The sequence below is a fragment of the Syngnathoides biaculeatus genome, chromosome 9 (assembly GCF_019802595.1).
Source record: "Syngnathoides biaculeatus isolate LvHL_M chromosome 9, ASM1980259v1, whole genome shotgun sequence".
Taxonomy (NCBI): domain Eukaryota; kingdom Metazoa; phylum Chordata; class Actinopteri; order Syngnathiformes; family Syngnathidae; genus Syngnathoides; species Syngnathoides biaculeatus.
Window position 1 is genome coordinate 2,793,688 of NC_084648.1, and position 21,358 is coordinate 2,815,045.

The 21,358-nt window shown below is 40.3% G+C and overlaps 1 protein-coding gene across 4 annotated transcripts; it reads left to right on the forward strand.

The window, feature by feature from the left end:
- The first annotated feature begins 46 nt into the window (after positions 1–46).
- Positions 47–20,004, forward strand: LOC133505912 (choline transporter-like protein 2). 4 transcript variants are annotated; one of them, XM_061829458.1, is made up of 24 exons: positions 47–185; positions 4,094–4,154; positions 4,341–4,610; positions 6,751–6,799; positions 6,878–6,951; positions 7,682–7,766; positions 7,849–7,933; positions 8,002–8,109; positions 9,994–10,060; positions 10,159–10,285; positions 11,651–11,734; positions 11,844–11,956; positions 12,088–12,219; positions 13,343–13,442; positions 16,558–16,650; positions 16,764–16,851; positions 16,925–17,187; positions 17,273–17,367; positions 17,698–17,801; positions 17,871–17,944; positions 18,157–18,227; positions 18,293–18,381; positions 18,790–18,874; positions 19,059–20,004. In XM_061829458.1, the coding sequence occupies exons 3-24, from the start codon at positions 4,589–4,591 to the stop codon at positions 19,475–19,477; spliced, it is 2,427 nt and encodes an 808-aa protein (XP_061685442.1). In that variant the 5' UTR covers positions 47–185; positions 4,094–4,154; positions 4,341–4,588; the 3' UTR covers positions 19,478–20,004. The 4 variants fall into 4 exon arrangements, with proteins under 4 accessions (XP_061685442.1, XP_061685441.1, XP_061685443.1 ...); XM_061829457.1 differs by lacking the exon at positions 47–185 and adding an exon at positions 1,299–1,472; XM_061829459.1 differs by lacking the exon at positions 47–185 and adding an exon at positions 1,786–2,050.
- The last annotated feature ends 1,354 nt before the right edge of the window (positions 20,005–21,358 follow it).

Genomic DNA, 21,358 nt, shown 5'->3' on the forward strand with positions numbered 1-21,358 from the left:
ACATGGCGTTCTCAAATCAGTTCGATTTAGGCTGAATGTGAGTCGTGAAAAGCACAGACAATGTGGTTAGCATTGTCCTGCTATAACCCGAGTACAGCGTTGTTTCGTGCATCGGGTACTGCTTGAACAACGGGGATATCCCCAGGCTTTCCACACTCAAAATGGCGAACGAGGCTGTCCTTATGGTAGGTCTGAGACGAGGGAGTGGGTCGTTGCCCTGGATAATCATTGGCTGGTTAAATTAGCCGCCACAGACGGATATTAATAATTTGTATTAGCCTTTTGCAGCCTCCAGGATTTCCCTGTGTAAGGATTTGCGAGTTTGGACCCTACGCGTGTTCACGAGTCGAGGAAGACCTGACCAATGATTAGAAAAGGTTAACAGCAAATGGATTTATTAGAAAGGAATGTGCAATACAGACGTCCTGGTCTTATCTAGGTATCTGCCGCACACGAGGCATGTGTCTTCTGGCAGGATAGCCAAAGAAGAAGACAAAAGCTGCCCAGTAACACAAGGTTTTTATATGTATGTGTCTATGGTAAAAGTGGCTGCCCCAAGGTCTGGTCCTGGGCTGGGATTGTAACTTTCCGCTCTTTAATCTTATGTCGTTCATCTCCACGGCAACACCTGGGATGGGAGGATGGCGCCAGCCGGTTTTCTGCGGACAACCACCGGCTCCACAAGACATCCTTGTCTGATTAGCAAATGGGCAACACTTTATCTGTTGATTAAATGTACAAGGTCATATTTAAGCAAATAATGAAAGCGCAATAAAATAAATATCTAAAATAAATAAAATAGTCTTCACCTGTATTTACCCATCCATCTTCACATCAACTCAGACCAGCTGCCGTGTCCCTGCTTAAGGGAAGCATCCCCACAGCTTGATATCACCACCTCCATGTTTCACACTGAGGATGATGCATTCAGCGTAATTAGTTTTTCTTCACACAGCACTTTGCGTTTAAGCCTTAAATTCAATTTTGTTCTCATCTGACTAAAGCACTTTCTTCCGCGTCTGCCGTGTTCCTCATTTTGTATTGTAGCAAACTGCAAACAAGACTTCTTACACTTGTCTTTGAACATTGGCTTTCTTCTTGCTCTTGTTGACTTAAGACCAGATTTGTTGAGTGCAGTTGTGTACGTGTATTGTGGACAGTTTCTCCCACCTGAGCTGTGGATTTCCGCAGCTCTAAGAGAGTTGGCCATGATCTTGATCATTTCTCTTCAAACTGTCTCTCTCAGATTAGTCTTTTGTGCTGTAGAGGTGAGCAAGAGAGAGAGCGGCATGGCGGCAGGGTTAACTCTGAGGAGTACAATGGAGCCTGGGACATGCTCTCTTTGCTCCAGAAACAGTTTTTTTCTTTCTTTCAAGCCTTAGGCAATGGATTTGGAAGTTGGAAGCACACTAATTCCTTTCAGCGCATGAAAGCAACTCACTTGCTAATGTCACCATGATCAAGCACTGGTGGTAAGTTTGGAAAAGATGTGAAAACTTTTAAACATTTTCAACCTTTTAAAAATATTTATTCACACTAATCTTGTTCTCTATCAGGTGTTTTAAGCCATAGAAAAAAAGCAAAACATTGAAAGATAAAAAAAACATTTCAGTACTGTATCCATTGAAATGGCCTGTATCAGCTGATACTACAAGTAGACTGATAGGTCCTGTTCTCACTCTTGAGAGGAGGGAGAAGACTGTCAGGCTCCACTTAATTGACCCCTCCGTGGATATTGCGCAATCTGCGTCACTGACCAATCAGAGGCCAGAGATATGAACAACATTGCATGGTCCAGTATAGGTTTTGTTAGCGTTTTATCGCGTATTAGGGTGATTTAACAAAAAATATGGTTAAGAGGTGTAGTCAGGGACTTTGTAATAGTGAGGACAGGTATCCTGAAAGGCTAGTTGGTGGAGTTCGATTCGTACCCTTTCCAAAACCGAAGACCCAGTACGAAAAATGCCTTCGATGGATCAAACTTTGTGGAAGACCGCATCATCAACTAAATCCATCTAATATCAACTGGAACACATATGTTTGCACAAAGGTATGCCTTATATTTGATTTTCAATACAAGTCTCGTATAAATGAATTCGAAGTTCTTCGCTAGCATAACATTGCTACGTGTGAACGATTGACACACTTATTCTTTGTTGAGCGATATTTAGCGGTGATCGGACTGCACAAACGTGTCGCTTTCTTGCTGGCTCGCGGCCGAAGCTTAACCAGACTGCGTTTGCACGAAGATATGCTCTGAATTTGATTTTTAATACACGTCTCGTATAAATGAATTCGAAGTTCTTCGCTAGCATAACATTGCTACGTGTGAACGATTGACACACTTATTCTTTGTTGAGCGATATTTAGCGGTGATCGGACTGCACAAACGTGTCGCTTTCTTGCCGGCTCGCGGCCGAAGCTTAACCAGACTGTGTTTGCACGAAGATATGCCCTATATTTGATTTTCAATACACATCTCGTATAAATGAATGAGACGTTCTTCGCTAGCATAACATTGCTACGTGTGAATGATTGAATGAAATCAGAAGCATGGCGTCTCTCTCAGTTAAGAATCTATTGTATTGTATTGTATTTGCCATTTTTACTGTTTGTCTTACGTCAGCGCACGTGGCGTGACGTCACTTCAGGAGGCGTGGTTAAGTGCCCTGTACGGAGGGGTCAATTGCTTTCTTTGTGGTCTGGAATAGTTAGGATGAAGATACAAAGAGTGAAATAATGTCAATCTCACACATGCATGCAGCCTTTTAGGCATACACAGATACAAGGGTATTTTGTCGTGGTTCCCACTGCAAATCTATTATTGACTAATTGCTCGATTAAGGCAAAGAGTTATCTGTTCCTAAAGCTTTAATTGCAAGTGAGACGAATGGTATTTCGAATTAAAGACTGAAAAAAATGCTGTGTTCATTCCCTTCAGTGAAGAGAAAATGGACACTGCCTCATTAAAACATTTGAGGGCTATAAGACTAAACTAATAGGCAGAACTTATTACGTGAATACAGTAAGCGGAGCGCTCAACAACGTTAAAAGATCAGAATCATATGTGCCACAGCAGTGATGTGAAAATGATGTCGTATGCCTTAAGATTATAACACTGACTACGTAAATGTGAAATCAGGTATGGTGGCTCTCATGGCAGGAATATACTGAGAAATGGTTTACAGGGTGCTGCCAGTGCTGTGGGGTCGGGGGTACACACACCTCAGCACAATGCCTCATTTCGAACATAGTATTTACTTCCTCAACCCCCTGCCAATCATGGGGGCATTCAGGGTTGTGACCTTTTGTCTCCCCATGACAGGAGCCTTCAGGTGGTGGGCATATTTGCCTGGTATCCATATCTCATAAAGTCGTCACAAGCCTTAGTACTCAATTTATTCACTTTTACGAAAACAGATGCACCAGCCACCTTATCTGGAGCAGTGGCTCTAATCGGAGCCCCTCCCTGATGACCTGATGGTGGTTCTCACCATGTCTCTTAAGGGAGAGCCTGGACACCCTGCGGTGGAAACTCATTTTGGTCGCTTGTATCCCGGATCTTGTTCTTTCGGTCATGACTCACTGCTTGTAACCATAGGTGACCGGTAAACAGAGCTTCATTTCGACTTAGCTCCTTCTTTACCACAATGTCCCGATATAAAGTCCGCATCACTGGAGACGCTGCACGGATCCGCCTGTCGATCTCCCCTCCATTCTTCCCTCACTCTGGAACAAGACCCCAAGATATTTGTCATAGGAGTTTATGGAGCCGTGCTTTATCCTAAGACCTGTTTGCCATGGGTGACCCGACCAATGGCGCCCCAGGCTACTTAGCTCCAAGGATCATTGGGACACAAACCCCTCCACTACGATAAGGTGACGCTTCAAGGAAGGGCAAAATCAACATGTAGGAGGTCAATATCCTTCAAACATTCATAATAAAACTCTTAGTCCCCAAGAGTCTTTGTTCTTGTGTAGGTAGTTTATTATATACTTGAGAGTTGTTGTAGGAATACCATGTGCTTATTATTTAAAACACTGCAAAGCTTTGACTTCAAGATAATTTATGTGAACTCTTTTTTACATGAAGGTGATAAAGAGAAGTTTGTGAAAAGGGGTTGAGTGTCACTTGTGCGAAACGGATGTGTGAGGTGAGCTAATCATCATCAACGTACACAAGATCATCATCACACCTATATGATGAGAGCAAAAAGTCACCGGTGTTATTATGATAAGTTAGTGGCCTTGACATGACAACATCTGAGTAAATAACTTTTTTTTTGCTTTGTGACCAATCATCCATCGCATGACTTCATAAAGACCTTTGTTTCTTTCAGGAAGCAGGTAAGGCAAAGTCCTTGCCTCAGCACTACTTTTTATGTCAAAATTCCCTGGGCATATCCATCATAGGAGAAGGTACTGCGTGTGCTTATGTGGCAGTGAAAGGACGATAAGTGAAGAGTGTGAGGTTCTAGAAGTGAGGCCTCACACATGAAACACACAAATTGAAACACCTGCCCAACACAGTACAAGAAGGAAGTGCGACATCGTTCAAGTCAGTAGGTTGAAGAGGACTGATGACACAATGTTGCAGTTCAAAAAACGAGGTACAGCTGTGCATTTATTTTTGTGTCTACGAGTACTGGTACATTAAAATTTGTGGCAGATAATGTGCAATCTTGTGAAAGGTGGGATAGTCAGAATCGTGATTACTTTTTTTTTTTTTTCAACAAAAGTTGTTAGAGTTGAATCGTGCTGCTGCTTTCATTGCGACTTAGACATGCGTGGCACAGAAGGCTGACTGATGTCACTTGTGTGCTTTGGTGAAGACGTTAGATCAGGGCTCAGCAACCTTTTTGAGGCTGAGGGCTACTTCGTGAGCAGCAATCCTATGAAGGGCTACGTGACCTGTTTGCGGCAAATTTCAGACACAGCTCATTACATGTACATAAAATATTTTTGTTTTAATTTATTGTAGAAAAAGACATTACAGGTATTTTAAAAAATTAATTCACACAAGCAAGGCAGATCCAGAATTTAAAGCACAAATAATAGTAACAATTTGTGGCCTATGGTATTTTTAGAACATACCTCGCGGGCGCCTTATATGATCCTCGCGGACTACCATTCGCCCACGGGCACCGCATTGGTGACCCCTGTGTTAGATGTTGCCATGGCACTGGTCTGGTGAAATTAGTATGGGGACTACCAAGGGAGCGTTTTTCTGTGCTGCTGGGGGGGCATGACAGTTTGGCAGCAAAGAAACCCCTTTATTTGCTGTAAATATCATCCATACGTCATACCCCGAGAAACGAGTGACCTGGATTATGTAGTTATTGAGTTTTTGCTTTGACTTGCTACCCCATACTTGAGGAACGAGTTCTGTATGGCAGCAGGAGGCTCTACTTACTTGATAACAAGCAGTACTTTAGCTAATGTACTGTGTAAATATACTTTAAAAAGAGGCTGTGCTTTGCCACTACAAGTTGATGTTTACTTGAAAAGTTACTCTAAAATAAAGAATGACACGCTCTATGTATAGCCACAGGGGCAAACAATTAATACAAAATACTAAATTATATATAATAATGCATTCTGGGTGTTTAAAACAATTAAAAGCCATGAACAAGAGATATGAATTTTTCCTCAAATTAGAAAAAAAAAGTTTTTGTGTTTTAGAAAATTGGTCAATTTTTGTCCAGCATATCTGATATGATCTGAAATGTCTTCGTGAAGTATCGTATACCAAGATAGGGTGTGTTTTAATAATAATAATAATAATAATAATAAACCAGGCACGGTGGATCAGCTGTAAAGTGTTGGCCTCACAGTTCTGGTTGTTCCTCTGTGCCCTGCGATTGGCTGGCAACCAATTCAGGGTGTATCCTGCCTCCTTCCTGTTGACAGCTGGGATAGGCTCCAGCACTCCCGCGACCCTCGTGAGGATAACCGGCTCAGAAAATGGATAGATGGATGGATAACATGCCGACACAATGGCAAGATCAGCCCTAAGGTCTCAAAATACAGAAGGTTACTTTCCAAAGTTTGGTCAGCCACCCCCCCCAAAAAAAAAAAAAAATAATAATTCGACTTATACTAGCTGTTCTGTGCAGATAGACATCCAGACATTTACGCAAATGAAACTTGATTTTGTTTGGGTGTGAGACTTTTGGCTTGGCTTTCCATTCATTTTGATGGGGAAATATGTTTTGAGATTCATATTTTTTTAAATAAAAGCATGGCCATGGAACTAATTAATTTCATCACAATCAGAGTCATCTTTAGTTGCCAAGTACAGTCTGTCATAAACACAAGGAATTTGTCTCCGGTAGTTGGAGTTGCCAGAGTACAACAACAGAAAGGAATTGTCAAGAGAATACTTTTCAAATATAAAAAACATTTTCTTGCCCACAATAATATACATCATTTGAAAATTGTGACCAAAACCCTGATGACTTTGGTCAAAAGCCCGCATGTATTTAGTATGAATATGATTTAAATTTTGTAAATGAAATACATGAACTGCAACCCACGCAGATTAGTGACCAATCGCGGGTGTGCAAATGTATTGTGTTCAAGACTCAGTCAGTCATAGGACACAGAAAGAAAACATTACCACTCACATTCACACCTATTGGCAATTAAAAGTAACTATTATCACAGTGTTTCAAATTTTGAATTGGAAGTGCACAAACGCACTTTCCAGTGTAAACAAGAGACAGTGAGTGTGTTTTCTTTCAATTTTAGGAGAAGTTAGGACCTTCGACCCAAACTTCAAGGGGCCGCTTGACAACAGGTATAATGTCAATTTCGATCAGTGGTTCTGGATTTTTGTTCAAAAATAACTGTTCAGGACATTCTCACTTGTTCTCAGGGGATGCACGGATATTTTCTGCTGTTTGCTCTTCATCATTGCTTTGATAGGCTACTTTGGTGTGGGAGTTCTCGGTAAGATTGACGAGTTATTGATGTGAGATTTGATGTTGGCTAAACCCTAATGTGCCTGTCTTTCCTTTTTCCTATGATTCCTGCTGCCATATTTCAACTTACTTCCACAGTTTATAATCACAGTTCATATTCAGTGCAAAACAGATGCACTGTAATGCAGTGGAAAGTAATGCAATACTGTATCACAGGTTCTACATTTTTATGGATTCAAATTTCCAGTTGTGGATGTTTTCAGTTGTGTAAAAACACACTGACTTGTGCTTAATGTATTGACATGTAACTACATAAGGTAAGCAAGATATCATGATACAAACAGCTCTTTATGCAGTACAGTTCTACACCACTGCAAAGCTGTTGCTGCAACTTTCGGCTTGTCTCATCAGGGACTGGCACAGCTATTCACTTGTATGATTTGTTTGGCACAAGTTTTACCCTGGATCCTGAACACAGTCCACCGGTTGTTTATTCAAGGACTTTCAGTACCTGGGATTTAGGGCACTGATCAGCTGCTGAACCCATACCCCATAATAAACATTTTGTTAAATGTATACGTCTGCCATCAGTGTCAATCACAAATAGGCGAGATTGCTGAAATTCTCGCGATGACTTGCTTTAGATCCCAATGTGAGCAGTAAAGTGTGATCCATCTGTTGGAATGAACACACCTTACCAGTGGATGTTTCTATATGTTCGACTTCAGAATAATTATTGTAATTATCTTTCCCTAAAGCCTGGTCCCAGGGTGATCCCCGAAAAATTCTTTATCCCACCGACAGCAGAGGGAACTTCTGTGGGCAAAAAGGAACACCCCAGGAGTGAGTCATTGAGCAGTAATAGCAGAATGTAATGTAGCAGTCAAATAATGGATGTATGTTGATGTCCTCTCTTTTCATATAGGAGGAAGCCTTTTCTGTTTTATTTCAATATCCTGAAGTGTGCCAGTCCGTTAGTGCTAGTTGAGCTCCAGTGTCCCACCACACAGGTCAGCTATGAGAGACTTGTTTTTGGATATTTAGAATGGCTTTCTAACCATTATGTCTCCTGTTCCAGATATGTGTTAGAAAATGTCCCCACAAACATCTCACCCTGGACAAAGTCAAGACGAGTAGAGAAGACCGTATCTATTACCAAAAGTATTGCAAGGAAAAATTGTCTCTGGTACAACATTCACTTGAAAATTGTGTAGTGCAACATATTCCTTGTGTATTACATTTCCATTGTGTTACAATTTCCAAAGAAATTCTTACTTGGTTCATTCTTGGTGAAAGAACAAAGTGTGATTTGTTTGGGATGATCAGCACAATTTTATCAGTTTTTTGTTGTCAACAAATCGAAGAATTTGTGATCACGTAAATGAGATTAGAAGTATCATGTCTTAGCGTGTAGTCACCACTAAATCATCGAGCTTTTACAGTTGCAGCTGATGTTAACATACACTGTGCAAAAACACAAGTTAAATCTTTTTGTCTTCCTGTCTGAAGTCACGTCAGACTAAACCTCTCCTGTTAGTCAGATCACCAAAATTATTAATTTTGTTAAATGCCACAATGAGAATTGCTTAAAAGAATTTTACATTTTCTTAGAGGTCAAACGTTTGCATACTCAAAAAGTATTATGTCTTTAAAGAATGGGGAAGCCCAGATGATGAGGGGCATGGCTTTGGAAGTTCCTGATAGGTTTACTGACGGAACACCTGGGGATGTATTTAAGGCCACACCTCAAACACTCTGCTTCCTTTTTTGAAATCATGGGAAAATCAAAATAAATCAGACAGAGAATCAGAGAAAGAATCATGGAGCTCCACAAGTCTGGCTCATCCTTGGGTACAATTTCCAGATGCTTGAAGGTGCCACTTTCATCTGTTCAATTATACGCAAGTATAAACATGGGAATGTCCAGCCATTACACCGCTCAGGAGGGATATGGGCTCTGTGTCCCAGAGATGAACGTGCTTTGGTCCGAAATGTGCGAATCAACCCCAGAACAAAAGTTAAAGACCCTGTGAGGATGCTGAATGAACCTGTTGAGAAGGTGTCATTATTCACTGTGAAACGAGTCCTGCACCGACATGGGCTGAAAGGCCACTCACAGAGAATGAAGCCATTACTCCTAATGAAAAAAAAGAAAAACTTTTGGAGACATGTCCGTGGTCTGATGAAACTAAAGAGGCGCTGTTGGCCATAATGGCAAATGTTACATTTGGAGAAAAAAAGTGCAAAGCTTGTATAGTAGACCTGAGAACACCATCCCAACTGTGAAGGATAGATGTGGCAGCATCATGTTGTGACGCTGTTTAGCTGCAGCAGGAACTGGAGCTCTTCATAAAATAGATTGCATAACGATGAAAGAACATTAAATGAAGATATTAGGACAACATCTCAAGACATCAGCCAGGAAGCTAAAGCTTGGCTGCAAAATGTGTCTCACAAATGGACTATTGCCAAAATGGTTAAAAAGTGGCTTGAGGATAACAAAGTCAATGTCTTGGAGTGACCATCATAAAGCCCGGCTCTGAATTCCATCGAAAATTTGTGTGCAGATCTGAAAAGGCGTGTCTGAGCAAGGTGACCAAACAACCTGAATGTTACAGCAGTTCTGTCAGGAAGAATGGGCCAGGATTCCAGGAAAGTACTGTCAGAAGCTTGTGGAAGGTTACCCAAAACGCTGGACCCAAGTCATGCTGTTCAAAGGAAATGCTAATCAATACTCTCAATACAAAGGAAATATATGTAAATGTATGACCTCCACAAGAATAATATAAAATTCTCAAGAAATTTTCTTTTTCATGATTGTGACATTAAACAAAATAATTTGACTGACCTGAGGTTTAGTCTGATTTCACAATGAAATGTATGTTTTTGGGCAGTGTACGGAAACATCTGGCTTCAACTGTATGTACATTTGCATGATACCTAGTAGTAGCTTCTATGTCATGCTTTTCTCAGTATTTCCACACGGTTTTGAAATTTTTGAAAAAACTAATTCTGTAAATACATTTTCAAAATTCACCCATTTCAAATTCAATTTTTTTTTTCCATTCAGACTGAATCCACATCCGAGATCTGGAAGAGGGGCGTGTGCCCCTCCATGCTTATGCCCAGCAGAGCCTGTAAGTGAGAGGGCATGTCTCATTTTAGGAATGCTAAAACAAGTTGTCACGTAACAATTTATCAAAATAACAATTTGTGCTATCCGGCCCTTTTGCAGTCACGCGCCGCTGTCTTCCATATCTGTCAACACAAAAGGGTGGCGTCGTAATGGTGGGCAATAAGACCCTTATTGACACTGGCAAGGGAGATACTGTGAAAGCCAAAGCTGTACTTGATGCAACCCAGTGAGTCCCAATCAAGGTTTTTAAATTAGCACTTGCTAGCATTTGAACGACTTGAGATTTTTTTGTTGTCGATGCAAATTTGGTAATAATCGAGTTGACGTCACTTAATGGTTGATGCAGATGACACTTTCTCAAGTCGCTGAGCATGTCAATGTAAAAAATAAAAAAATAATGCTGTGTAAAGGCTTTCGCAATCTCCATGTGTCTGCTCCAAATGGCAAAAGTCCTTCACCTAACCCCTGACACATTCATCCAATCACATTCATGTTTGTCCCAGGTAGAATTGGAATTTGTACAACTATGACAGAAAGTCATGTAATAAACTACAGTAGACTAAGAATAGTATAAAACTAGGCTGTCAAATGTTCTACAATCTAGAACATCCATATTTTGCTACAGAAATCACTCACGGCTGATTCCAATTATTGCAGATATTGGGGAGTGGTAAAGCGTCTGTTTGGAATTTGTACAACTATGACAGAAAGTCATGTAACAAACTACAGTAGACTAAGAATAGTATAAAACTAGGCTGTCAAATGTTCTACAATCTAGAACATCCATATTTTGCTACAGAAATCACTCACGGCTGATTCCAATTATTGCAGATATTGGGGAGCGGTAAAGCGTCTGTTCAGCATGGTCCTGTGTCTGGACACTGTGATGAGAATTTCGTAAATGATTTTGGTGAAATTAAAGTATGTTTAAAAAAAAGACGAAGAAAAAGTGCTTCGGGGCATACTGTTTTATAAAGAAAATAGAGACCAGATGGCAATTTGATAGTTTCTCATTTTGATAATGACCATGTGTTTCCTCAGTGTCATTGTGTAAGCAGACATTACAGTATGTTGGCTCTTTACTGTTAAACACTGGAGAGCGTTTGGTGGTGGTTACACCTCGTCAGCTACTGTTAGCATTAGCCTTTTCAGAGAAGGGTGCATTAAGACTGTGGCTTTATATTTCAGGATTGGCTTGCACATTTAGCAAGTGACCTCGAATCCAGTCTTGTTTTTTGTAAACTATTCATACAAATTGAGCCACCATAGCTCTCTTGCTGAGAGTACACAAAACGGGGTTGTTAATCCAAATTACAAAACCACACGCCTATGTCACACTCTCATGGTGGATGCAGGGTAGTGAAGTCGACATGCCGAATAATCGATAAATTGCTGCAACCCCTATCATATGCTGATGCCAATAGCTGAACTGTGTAGTGTAAAAGTGTAGTCAATGCCTCGCCTAGCAATGTGCCTCTTTCCAAAGTGGTCAGTTTGCAAGAAACTAAGGAATTTTGTACTAAATCTACTATATATATATTTTGCAACCAGTTTTAAAATGTAATTCCATTAAAATTTGCTTTTTTCACAGGGGTTCCAACATCGTTCTTGAAGCTCGCCATTTGGCTATGAAAATCTTTGAGGACTACACTCAGTCGTGGCATTATATAATGATGTAAGAACATTAATTATAAACAAGAGAAATTCCATTGGACTGCATTTTTCATTGCTCACGTGGTTTACCTTGACCCTCATATTTGTTCATTTTGCTCTTCCACCTTTAGAGGTCTGCTGGTAGCCATGCTCATCAGCTGGCTATTCATAGTCATGCTGCGCTTCTTGGCAGGCATCATGGTGTGGGTCATGATTATCCTTGTCCTTGTTGTCGTAGCATACGGTAAAAATCTCCTTACACCTCCCCTGTAGAGAATGTGGCTTCAAACAGCATATGCACCTCAGTTATCATGGTTACATTTTTAAGTAGCACAGAAAACACTGAAAGGGACTAAATATTGGGTGTGTTCTTAGGCACTTTACATTGTTACCTTGAGTACAAAAATCTGATGGGAGACCCTGCTTCTGATGTGAAGATTAGCGAGCTGGGCCTGCAGACCGACATCTCGATCTACCTTGAGATCAGACAAACCTGGCTGGGATTTAGTACGCTCAAAAATGCTCCGCACACACACTCACCTACAGCCTCAATTCCAATGAAGTTGGGGTATTGTGTTGAACATAAATAAAAATATAATACATTGATTTGCAAATCAAGTTAAACCTATATTAACCTATAATTGAATACACTACAATGACAGGATATTTAATGTTCAAACTGATAAACTTATAATAATAATGGACTTTTATGGCTGCAAGACATTCAAAAAATGCTGGGACAGGTGGCATAAAAAGAGTGAGAAAGTTGAGGAATGCTCATCCAACACCTGTCTGGGTGCCATGACTGGGTATAAAAGCAGCTTCCCTGAATTTCTCAGTCATTCAAAGAGTAAGTGAGAAAATAATCAAAAGAGTCCTCCGGACAATGGGGAAATGAACCATGCAAGCTGTTATTGACGTTAAAGTTCAAAAGCCAGAACCTGTGATGGTATTGGGCTGTGTTAGTGCCTATGGCAAAGGCAGCACAAAGGCTGAAAGGTACATAGAGGTTTTGGAGAAACGTGCTGCCATCCAAGCAATGTCTTTTTATTGGATCCCCTTGCTGACTTCAGCAAGACAATGCAAAACCACATTCTGTACATGTTGCAACAGCGTGGCTGTGTCGTAAAAGATTGCGGGTACTAGACTGGCCTGCGTCCAGTTCGGAGTTGTCTCCCATTGGAAATGTATGGTGCATTATGCAGCATAAAACAAGACAATCAAGACTCTGGACTGTTGAACAGCTGGAGCTGTACATCGAGCTAGAATGTGAAAGAATTCCACCTACAAAGCTTCCAAACTTAGTGTCTTCAGTTCCCAAATGTTTATTGAATGTGTAAAAGTGATACAACACAGCGGTAAACATGACCATGATCTCCAATCTTTTTTTCGGAACTTGTCGGAGCCATTAAATTAAAAGTTAATGATTATTTGCTAAGAACTAAAAGTATCAATTTGAACATAGAACACAATGATTTGCAAATCATATTGAACCTATATTTCATTAAATACACTACAAAGACAAGATATTTAATGTTTAATTTTATTTTTTTTTCAACACAATGTCCCAACTTCATGGGTATTGGGGTTGGAACAAAAGAGTCTATTTTAATTCCTGCCACTTTTGCAGCGATCACCCTCGCCAGTGTGGAGTTCCTCATCATCGTGCTTCTCATCTTCCTCAGGAAGAGGATCCTAATTGCTGTCGCCCTCATTAAAGAATCTAGCAGGTTAGCCTCATTTCTGCAATTTTATGACACTATTTTTATATTCAACTCCACAAAGTTGACCAGTCATGTCTTGGAACTACTAAGCAATACTATGTTAATACTCAGTTTTTACTTTTAGGGAGTTATTATTTTTTTCTGGTTTCATGGTAATTACCATTATAGTCTTGAGAGCTTTTTCCTAATTTTGTTCGCCACTCATGTTGCTAAATAAGGCATTGGAAGTTTTAGGAACATCTCGTGTTGTAACAGACATCATCAAGGTCAACTTCAATGTTAAATTTACAATAAATTTCAGGCTGCCTCTTAGTTTAATTCTTGTACTACAGCAAAAAGAAAGATAATGCACAAAATACACATAATACATACACAATATTAAGACAGGATCACAATGCTTAGTAGTTTTCAATGAAGAAATAAGAAGAATAATGTGCACAAGGTAATACTTTATAGTAAGAATGGGCGATGGTGATGTTGAAGAAACGACAGTGTCTGAAATCAATTTATTTCAATACCACTTAACACTACAATAATACTTGAATACCTCCACTATAGTGTTTGTCATAGTTTGAAGTCTAACCGCCAACCTGACTAAAGCATGTTTATAACCAGAATAACATAATAATGGTCCTGCTGTAGAGAAAACATAGCAATCAACATCTGGTTGTGTCAGTGGTCATTCAACGAGCTCCACTCTTGATCACGCAATTTGAGTGGCGCTATTTTACGTGTTTCACTTTTCCACTGATCAAGGGTTACTGTGAGGAGTCTCAGGTTGGCTCTCAGATCTCTGGGGTTGAGGTCACTGAGGTCGTTGAAAATCTCCTTGGTGGCAAAGCCCAGGAGGTCGATGAGATTTGCCCCGAGTTCCTGAACACTCTGGATGTTGTGGGGCTGTCCTGGTTGACATGCCTCTGCAATATAGAGTAGACATTGGGGACAGTGCCTCTGTTTGGCAGACTGGGTTGGTAGACCCCTTTTTAAGAATGGGGAGCAGAGGGTGTGTTCCAACTACAGGGGGATCACACTCCTCTGCCTTCCCTCGTAACATCTACTCAGTGGTGTTGGAGAGGAGGGTCCATCGCGAAGTCGAAGATACAAGAGGAGCTCTGTGGACAAGCTGTACACCCTCGGCCAGGTCCTAGAGGGTGCATTCATTTCCAGTGAGGGTTGGAATCCACCAAAACTCGCCATTTGTCCTCGATTGTCTTTATACCATTTCTCTACTGAATGTCTAGCCGCAGCCAGAGAGGAGCTCTTGTTCGATGACCTTAGTATTGCAGCTCTGGTTTTTGCAAAATTAAGCATACAAAGAAAATAACACTGTCCCTACAGTGAAACACTGAAGAGGCTTTTGTTCTGTTGTAGGGTAGATTTCCTACACCTAACATAGGGTTCTTTCATTTTGCAGCCTACAATGAAATCTACTTTCTGACAAGGTTTTCTGGAGCGAAATGTGCTGCCCAGTGTCCAAATGTTTGGTCTCACTTGCAGGTCATGTGTGTTGTAACGGGAAATTGACCCAAAACAGACAGCTAGCACCCAATAAAGGCTCAAAGGTATTCTGAAGTGACCTATCACTCCAGGTGAAAAGCAGACTTCACCCTGAATTAGTTGCCAGTTAGTCGCAGGGCACCCTCAAAAGGTTGCGAAACAATACATTGGTTGCCAGTTAGTCGCATGGCACTTTCAAAAGGTTGTAAAACAAAGACAAAGTAAACATGTTACTAAGGCTATAAAAACTGCTTCGATTTTCCTAATTTTTGTACTCAGAAATAGGGTACCTGAATTTAGCAAAGGGCCACCAAAACTGCGATTTCACATTGTATTGCACAACTTAATACTTATTTTCAAATTGCATAAATGGCAACATTTTCAATTCATTGATATTTTATGTGTTCCTGAGAAATTTAAAAATGTTCCATGGTTTTACCATTGAAAATAACATGCGAATAAGAGTTCATAATGATAGAAAACTATATCGTGGAAATTTGCCATTTTTGTTTTCTGGGAAGTTTTAAGTAATTTGGGTGATCATGTTTTCTCAGTTTGAAAATGAGTTTCAAAATGAGAGGCTCTGAGGGCGCGAGCAAACATCCTCCTGTTTAAACATTTCCATCTCAGCTAATAAGAAACATCTGTGCATTTTTCTACCAAAGATTGAAGGTTTCAGTCTTAAATTTCTGAATAAATTACATGTGGGCTAGATTTCAATAAAATGGTAAAAAAAAAAAAAATCCTTAATCCTCATCTAATCTTTACAAACTAGGGTTAAGTGTCAGGATACCAACAGTTTTGTTAGCATTTGAGCTAATCGTTAAAACGGTACCTGACCACAGAGCACATTAGAAGTCATTATTAATCTGCCTTAGGGCTTTCTCTATTCAAGATGCCTTCGTATATGTTAGCATTCGACCTGTTAGTATTTTGTCCATCAAAATTTTACTTTTTTAAGACTTTTTAATTTGCCGAGGTCAAAGTATTAAACTAGTTTGATCATGTAAGTAAAACCCTAAATATACGCTAAAACCTGGCTGTGAATTTAACTTCATTTCATTTTCAGGGCATTGAATTGATTGCTGGACTGTTTTGGGGCCTCACTTAACAAAAAGTGATCAGGATTCTGACTAGCACAAAAGCTGAAAATGGAGTGCAACCAAAATCCTATCAAATTGTGCTAATGGACACTGGCACACATGAAGGGAATTTACCTTGATAAGTTAAAAATATAAAAATTAAAATTGGGCCCATCGACAATGTCGCAGGGACGACACTGACAAAAAAAATAAAAAATTTACTTTATATAATTTTCTTTTAGAGAAGAATAGAATTGCGCCAGTTTACCACATTTGAATTATGTACAACCATTGATCATAGTATAGGCTTTTTTTTCAGTTTGCTGGAATAATGTGTAACAGCGGCACGGGTGAAAGACGTAATTTTTTAAATTTTAAATAAGATAAATGAACAAATAAAAGTGGTTCAATGTGTCCTTCGTTTATTCCAGTTGGGAATAGCGATCGATAAACGCAGGTAGGAATCAGCCAACCTCTTCCCTCCCCCCCATATTACGCACACCTGTTTTTCAGAGCATTCATTATTATTATTTTTTTTCCAGGGCTATTGGATACCTGACATCATCGTTATTTTACCCACTGCTGACTTTTTTCCTTCTGTCAGTGGTAATAGCTTACTGGGCGGTCACTGCAGTGTATCCTTTCCCTTGAGCTGATAATCAGGGATGATGCAGAGAAATAATAGAAATACAAAGACCCGATTCTTTGTCCACTCTGTTTTCATCATCTTAACATCTTTGCCATTCAGTTATCTCGCCACATCCAGTAAGGAGGTGTACAAAGTGTCCTCCCCCACTGAGTGTCAAAAATACCTTCTCAAAACCTGTGATCCCAAGGTGACAAACTAAATCTGCGCCTCATAGCATCTTCATGTTTCTTGTATGACGTTCACATGTTGTCCCTCTACAGACATTCAACACTTCCAGTGTGATTTCTGAGTGTCCTCATGCTGAGTGTATCTTTGCCTTCTACGGCGGGGAGACCCTGTACCACAAATACCTCATCGTATTCCAGTTTTACAACGTCTTCCTCTTTTTCTGGTGCACCAACTTTGTGACGGCTCTGGGACAGGTCACCCTGGCTGGTGCTTTTGCCTCATATTACTGGGCCTTTAAAAAGCCCGACGATTTGCCTGCCTACCCTGTCTTGTCCTCCCTGCGACGTGCCATCAGGTTGGAAAATTGATTCATGAAATTGATGGGCTTACAAGTTATAGAATTATAGGTATTTTTTTCAACAACTCTTCATCCTTGTCAGGTATCACACGGGTTCCGTGGCATTTGGCTCACTCATCTTGTCAATTATCCAGATTATCAGGGTAATTCTGGAGTACCTGGATCACAAGATGCAAGGTAATCAAAGCAACTAGTGACACTCGAATATTTGACTTTACTCGTAGACATATATGCAGTCATGATTCCTGACTGCAAAAACTTCACCCCAATAAAAAACGCCCAAAATGTTTTCGCGCCTTGACATAAAGTACCAAACTGAACGCAATTCTACTACTTAGCAGAAAAGGAAATTTTATTTTATACCCTACTATTCCTTTTTTGAGGTTGGCCATTGTTTGAATTGTTTTTATTTTTTTGTGGAATGAATTCTCACTCAATCCATTCTTCACAATGGACAAGTTTAATTAGTGATAGCAACTTAATGCTTCCTTGGTGATTATCCTCTAGGTTCTCAAAACAAGTACACAAAATTCCTGCTGAACTGCATGAAATGTTTATTCTGGTGTCTGGAGACATGCATCAAGTTCCTGAACAGAAATGCATACATCATGGTGAGTTTCTGCAAGTGCAGATAGCCCGAGTGACGTCATTATACTGAAACTGTGATACTTTGTCTGAAGATTGCCATCTATGGGAAAAATTTCTGCACATCAGCTCAAGATGCCTTCATGCTTCTGTTGAGGAACATTGTCAGGTTGGATGTCAATAGTTTATATACTTTATTATGTTTTACAAGCTTCTGCACTCAATGGAGGCTTCTAAAATGCTCTTTTTCCAGTAGATTAATCCTCTGTCAACAGTATTTTTATAAAAATATTCAAAAAGTAATGAAAAAGCTCTTAACCATGCTTTTAAGACCGTGGATTAGGAAATTTACTCTCACGCATTGTGCCTATTTGAAAACAGGGTGGCTGTCTTGGACAAAGTGACTGACTTCCTGTTGCTCCTTGGGAAACTGCTCATTGTTGGAATTATTGGTAAGATATCTCTCACAAAATTACAGTAAATGTAATGTGTACACTTCTACTTTTTTTCTGCTTAGGAGTCTTCTCTTTCTTCTTTTTTACTGGAAGAATGCAATCTGTTGAGTACAGTCCCCCTTCTTTGAACTACTACTGGGTACCAATACTGGTGAGAGACTTTTGTAGAAAGAGCATTCACAGAATTTTCAGTTATGAGTGTAAGGACGGACAATCGAAGGAAGCTGACAAGACTTTTTTTTTCATTTGTTTCCCCCACAGAAACAACATGTATGTGTTGAAGAATTCTTAAATGTCATTTAAGCACCACTGATAATAAAAACTAAATGATAATGCATTATTTGCTAGTAGTATCTAACAAAGAAATATGTACCGTACTACTTTATTGAAAACCCTTTCAAGTCAGAATATAATGCGAATCGTTACTCCTGCAAGACCCAAAATGCACTGCATAATGCTCATGCAGCTTGTTTGAATACTGTTTTAACTGATAGGTTTTGATAATGGTATCAGTGGTGCAAAATGCTTGATGTAGATTTTTTTCCCCCCCTCCAATTAGACGATGACAATTGGAGCCTACCTCATTGCCCATGGCTTCTTCAGTGTATATGCTATGTGTGTGGACACGCTCTTCCTCTGCTTCTGTGAGTACTTCTTTATTGCCATGGTCTCATTCCAACAACAAAGCTACTAGTTTCTTGTTTCATGCTGTTTCTGACTCTCCTTATGTTTTTTTCTCACCCCCTTTAACCATTTTTTTTCGCATGTATTTTCATTATTTTCCCCTTAATTTTCCTTAAACCCAATTCCGCTGTACTCACTGAAAAGGTGAAGACTTGGAGAGAAATGATGGCTCACCTGGAAGGCCTTACTACATGTCCCCCGAGCTGCACGATCTCATCGGCTTGGCGAATAGGTCCGAGGGAGATGGAGACGATGCTGATGCTGAGACTCAAGAAGCTGCGGGGGAGGAGGAAGCTCATACAGTGGAAGAAGGCGGAATTAAACTAAAGGTGCAGTCTGATGTCTCGCAGTGGATCGAGGAAGAGGAGCCATTTGAGGAAAATTTTGAAGACACACAGAAGACTGAGGAGAACGAGGAGACTGACGACAAGGACGAGGAGCAGTCAGTCAGTGAAGTAATGGTGATCGAAGACAACGATCCAGAGGTGATAGTGGTGCTAAAGCAGGAGGGAATTGTGGGAGCAGCAGCACCTCCAAGTGAGGAGACAGAGAATGAAATTTAGAAAAGAAGCAGAAGAATCCACGTGAAAACATGATGCTTCTGCTTCTCAGTGATTATAATGTGGGCTTTTAAAAATGTACAGTGAGATTGTGGACTGAAGGAGGTGGTCCCTGATATCCTGAGGCCCAGTGTGGCTAATGTATGTAGCTTGAAATGCCGTTGTGTCGGAGAGCCGCGTTGGCTTTGACATGTTGAGAAAGTGCTTACCATTTTGTAGTCACTGTTACTAAAATACTGTCAATTAATGCACGACACAACCTCTCAGGTTGCATTTCAGTTTGAGATATATAAATTATTTTTCACAATACCGGCTAATGCCAAAAGGTTACATGCAAATTTAATGTATGTACTGTATATTTGATCTTTCTGGAGTCGTGTCTATAAATTCTTGGCTTGAATCTTGTAAAGAGCCTTTTGCTCTTGGAACGCAACCAGTTGTTACTAACTTAACCTTGGCTGACTTTGTCCTAAACAATCTTTGCTTGATGTTGACATGTCCTTCAAACTTATAAACTGTCTTCTACTTGTCATCTTGTCTAACATTCCATATTGATTCGATTTTGTTCTTGATTATAAAGAAAAACAGTTCATGTCAGTCATTGATGACATCAATCATGGTAGCAACTAAAAAAAGGCATGCCACTTATGGAAGCAGGTGTGTGCAGGAGTCATTTGGGGGGCACACCCTTAAGACAGTGTTACTGGACAAAGTGTTACTGATTGTCCTTACGCGTGATTGGTTGTTTCTCTGCTCTGCATTTGGTTGGTGATCAGTCCAGGGCATACCTCGTCACTAGTGAGAAGTGGACCTAATGGATGGATAAACTGTTAACAATGTTAGGGATTGTAGAAACTGATATGAGGAGGATGGGGTGGAGGGGGAGACGAGAACAAGCACATTTCTCACTTGAAAAAATGTTTCTTCAATTGGAGTTGATGAGGGGAAGTTTCACATAGCTAGTGGGATGCCAGCCAATGGGCAAGAGGGCTACCTTATGGACAAGTGACACCACCTATAGGTAGGCATAGCTTAATCAGGCTCCCCATGAAAACAAGGGAGAGGCCTTGTTTTGACAAGCCCCGTGAACGTGAGCAGCACACTGGTTATCTCCGGTGTCTGCCGGGCTTTTCTCTGAATTAGATGCATGGTAGGTTGAAGACAAATTGCCCAAATGTGTTGGTGAAGGGTGTACCCCCCCAAGTTAGCTGGGATAGAATCCCATTGCATGAAGTACATTGGTTGCAATACTGGCCAAACCCAGCCACAGCATCTTGTATTCCTTGGCGTTCCAGGACTGATTAGCATCTGACGTCCGACAATCTGGCAGTATGTGGGGAGCAGACCATTAAAATTTGTGAACGGATTTTTAAATTTATAGTCCATGCAGCAAATGATGTCCATCCATTGAGGGTTACGGCAGCGCTGAAGCTTATCCCAGCTATCATGCAGGAGGTGGGGTACACCCTGAACTGGTTGCCAGCCAATCGCAGGGCACATGGGGACAACAGTCGCACTCATAATTTAGATGTAGGCCAATGTATTTTCCCAAGTGTTTAGTGAAGTACTTAGTGATGTATCAGTACCAAACTATATATCCTAATTCAGTTTTTATTGTGCTATACCTGGATGTATTATACATAGTGCTTTGGATCATGTAAATAACCTCCAAAAGATTTCCCGGTTTTGTAAAATGAAATTTATTTTGCATAGCTGGTAGCTCAGCACCTCTAAACCTCTGATCGTTCCTGCCTGTGTAATATAAGCACAGAGCTTATCAGCGGTAAAATATGGGTTGATTTCATCCAAAAGTTTTTGATGCAGTATTTGTTGAACTGTGTGTTGCTGTGGAGTTTGTCATGATCCTGCCGCTCCAGCACAAGC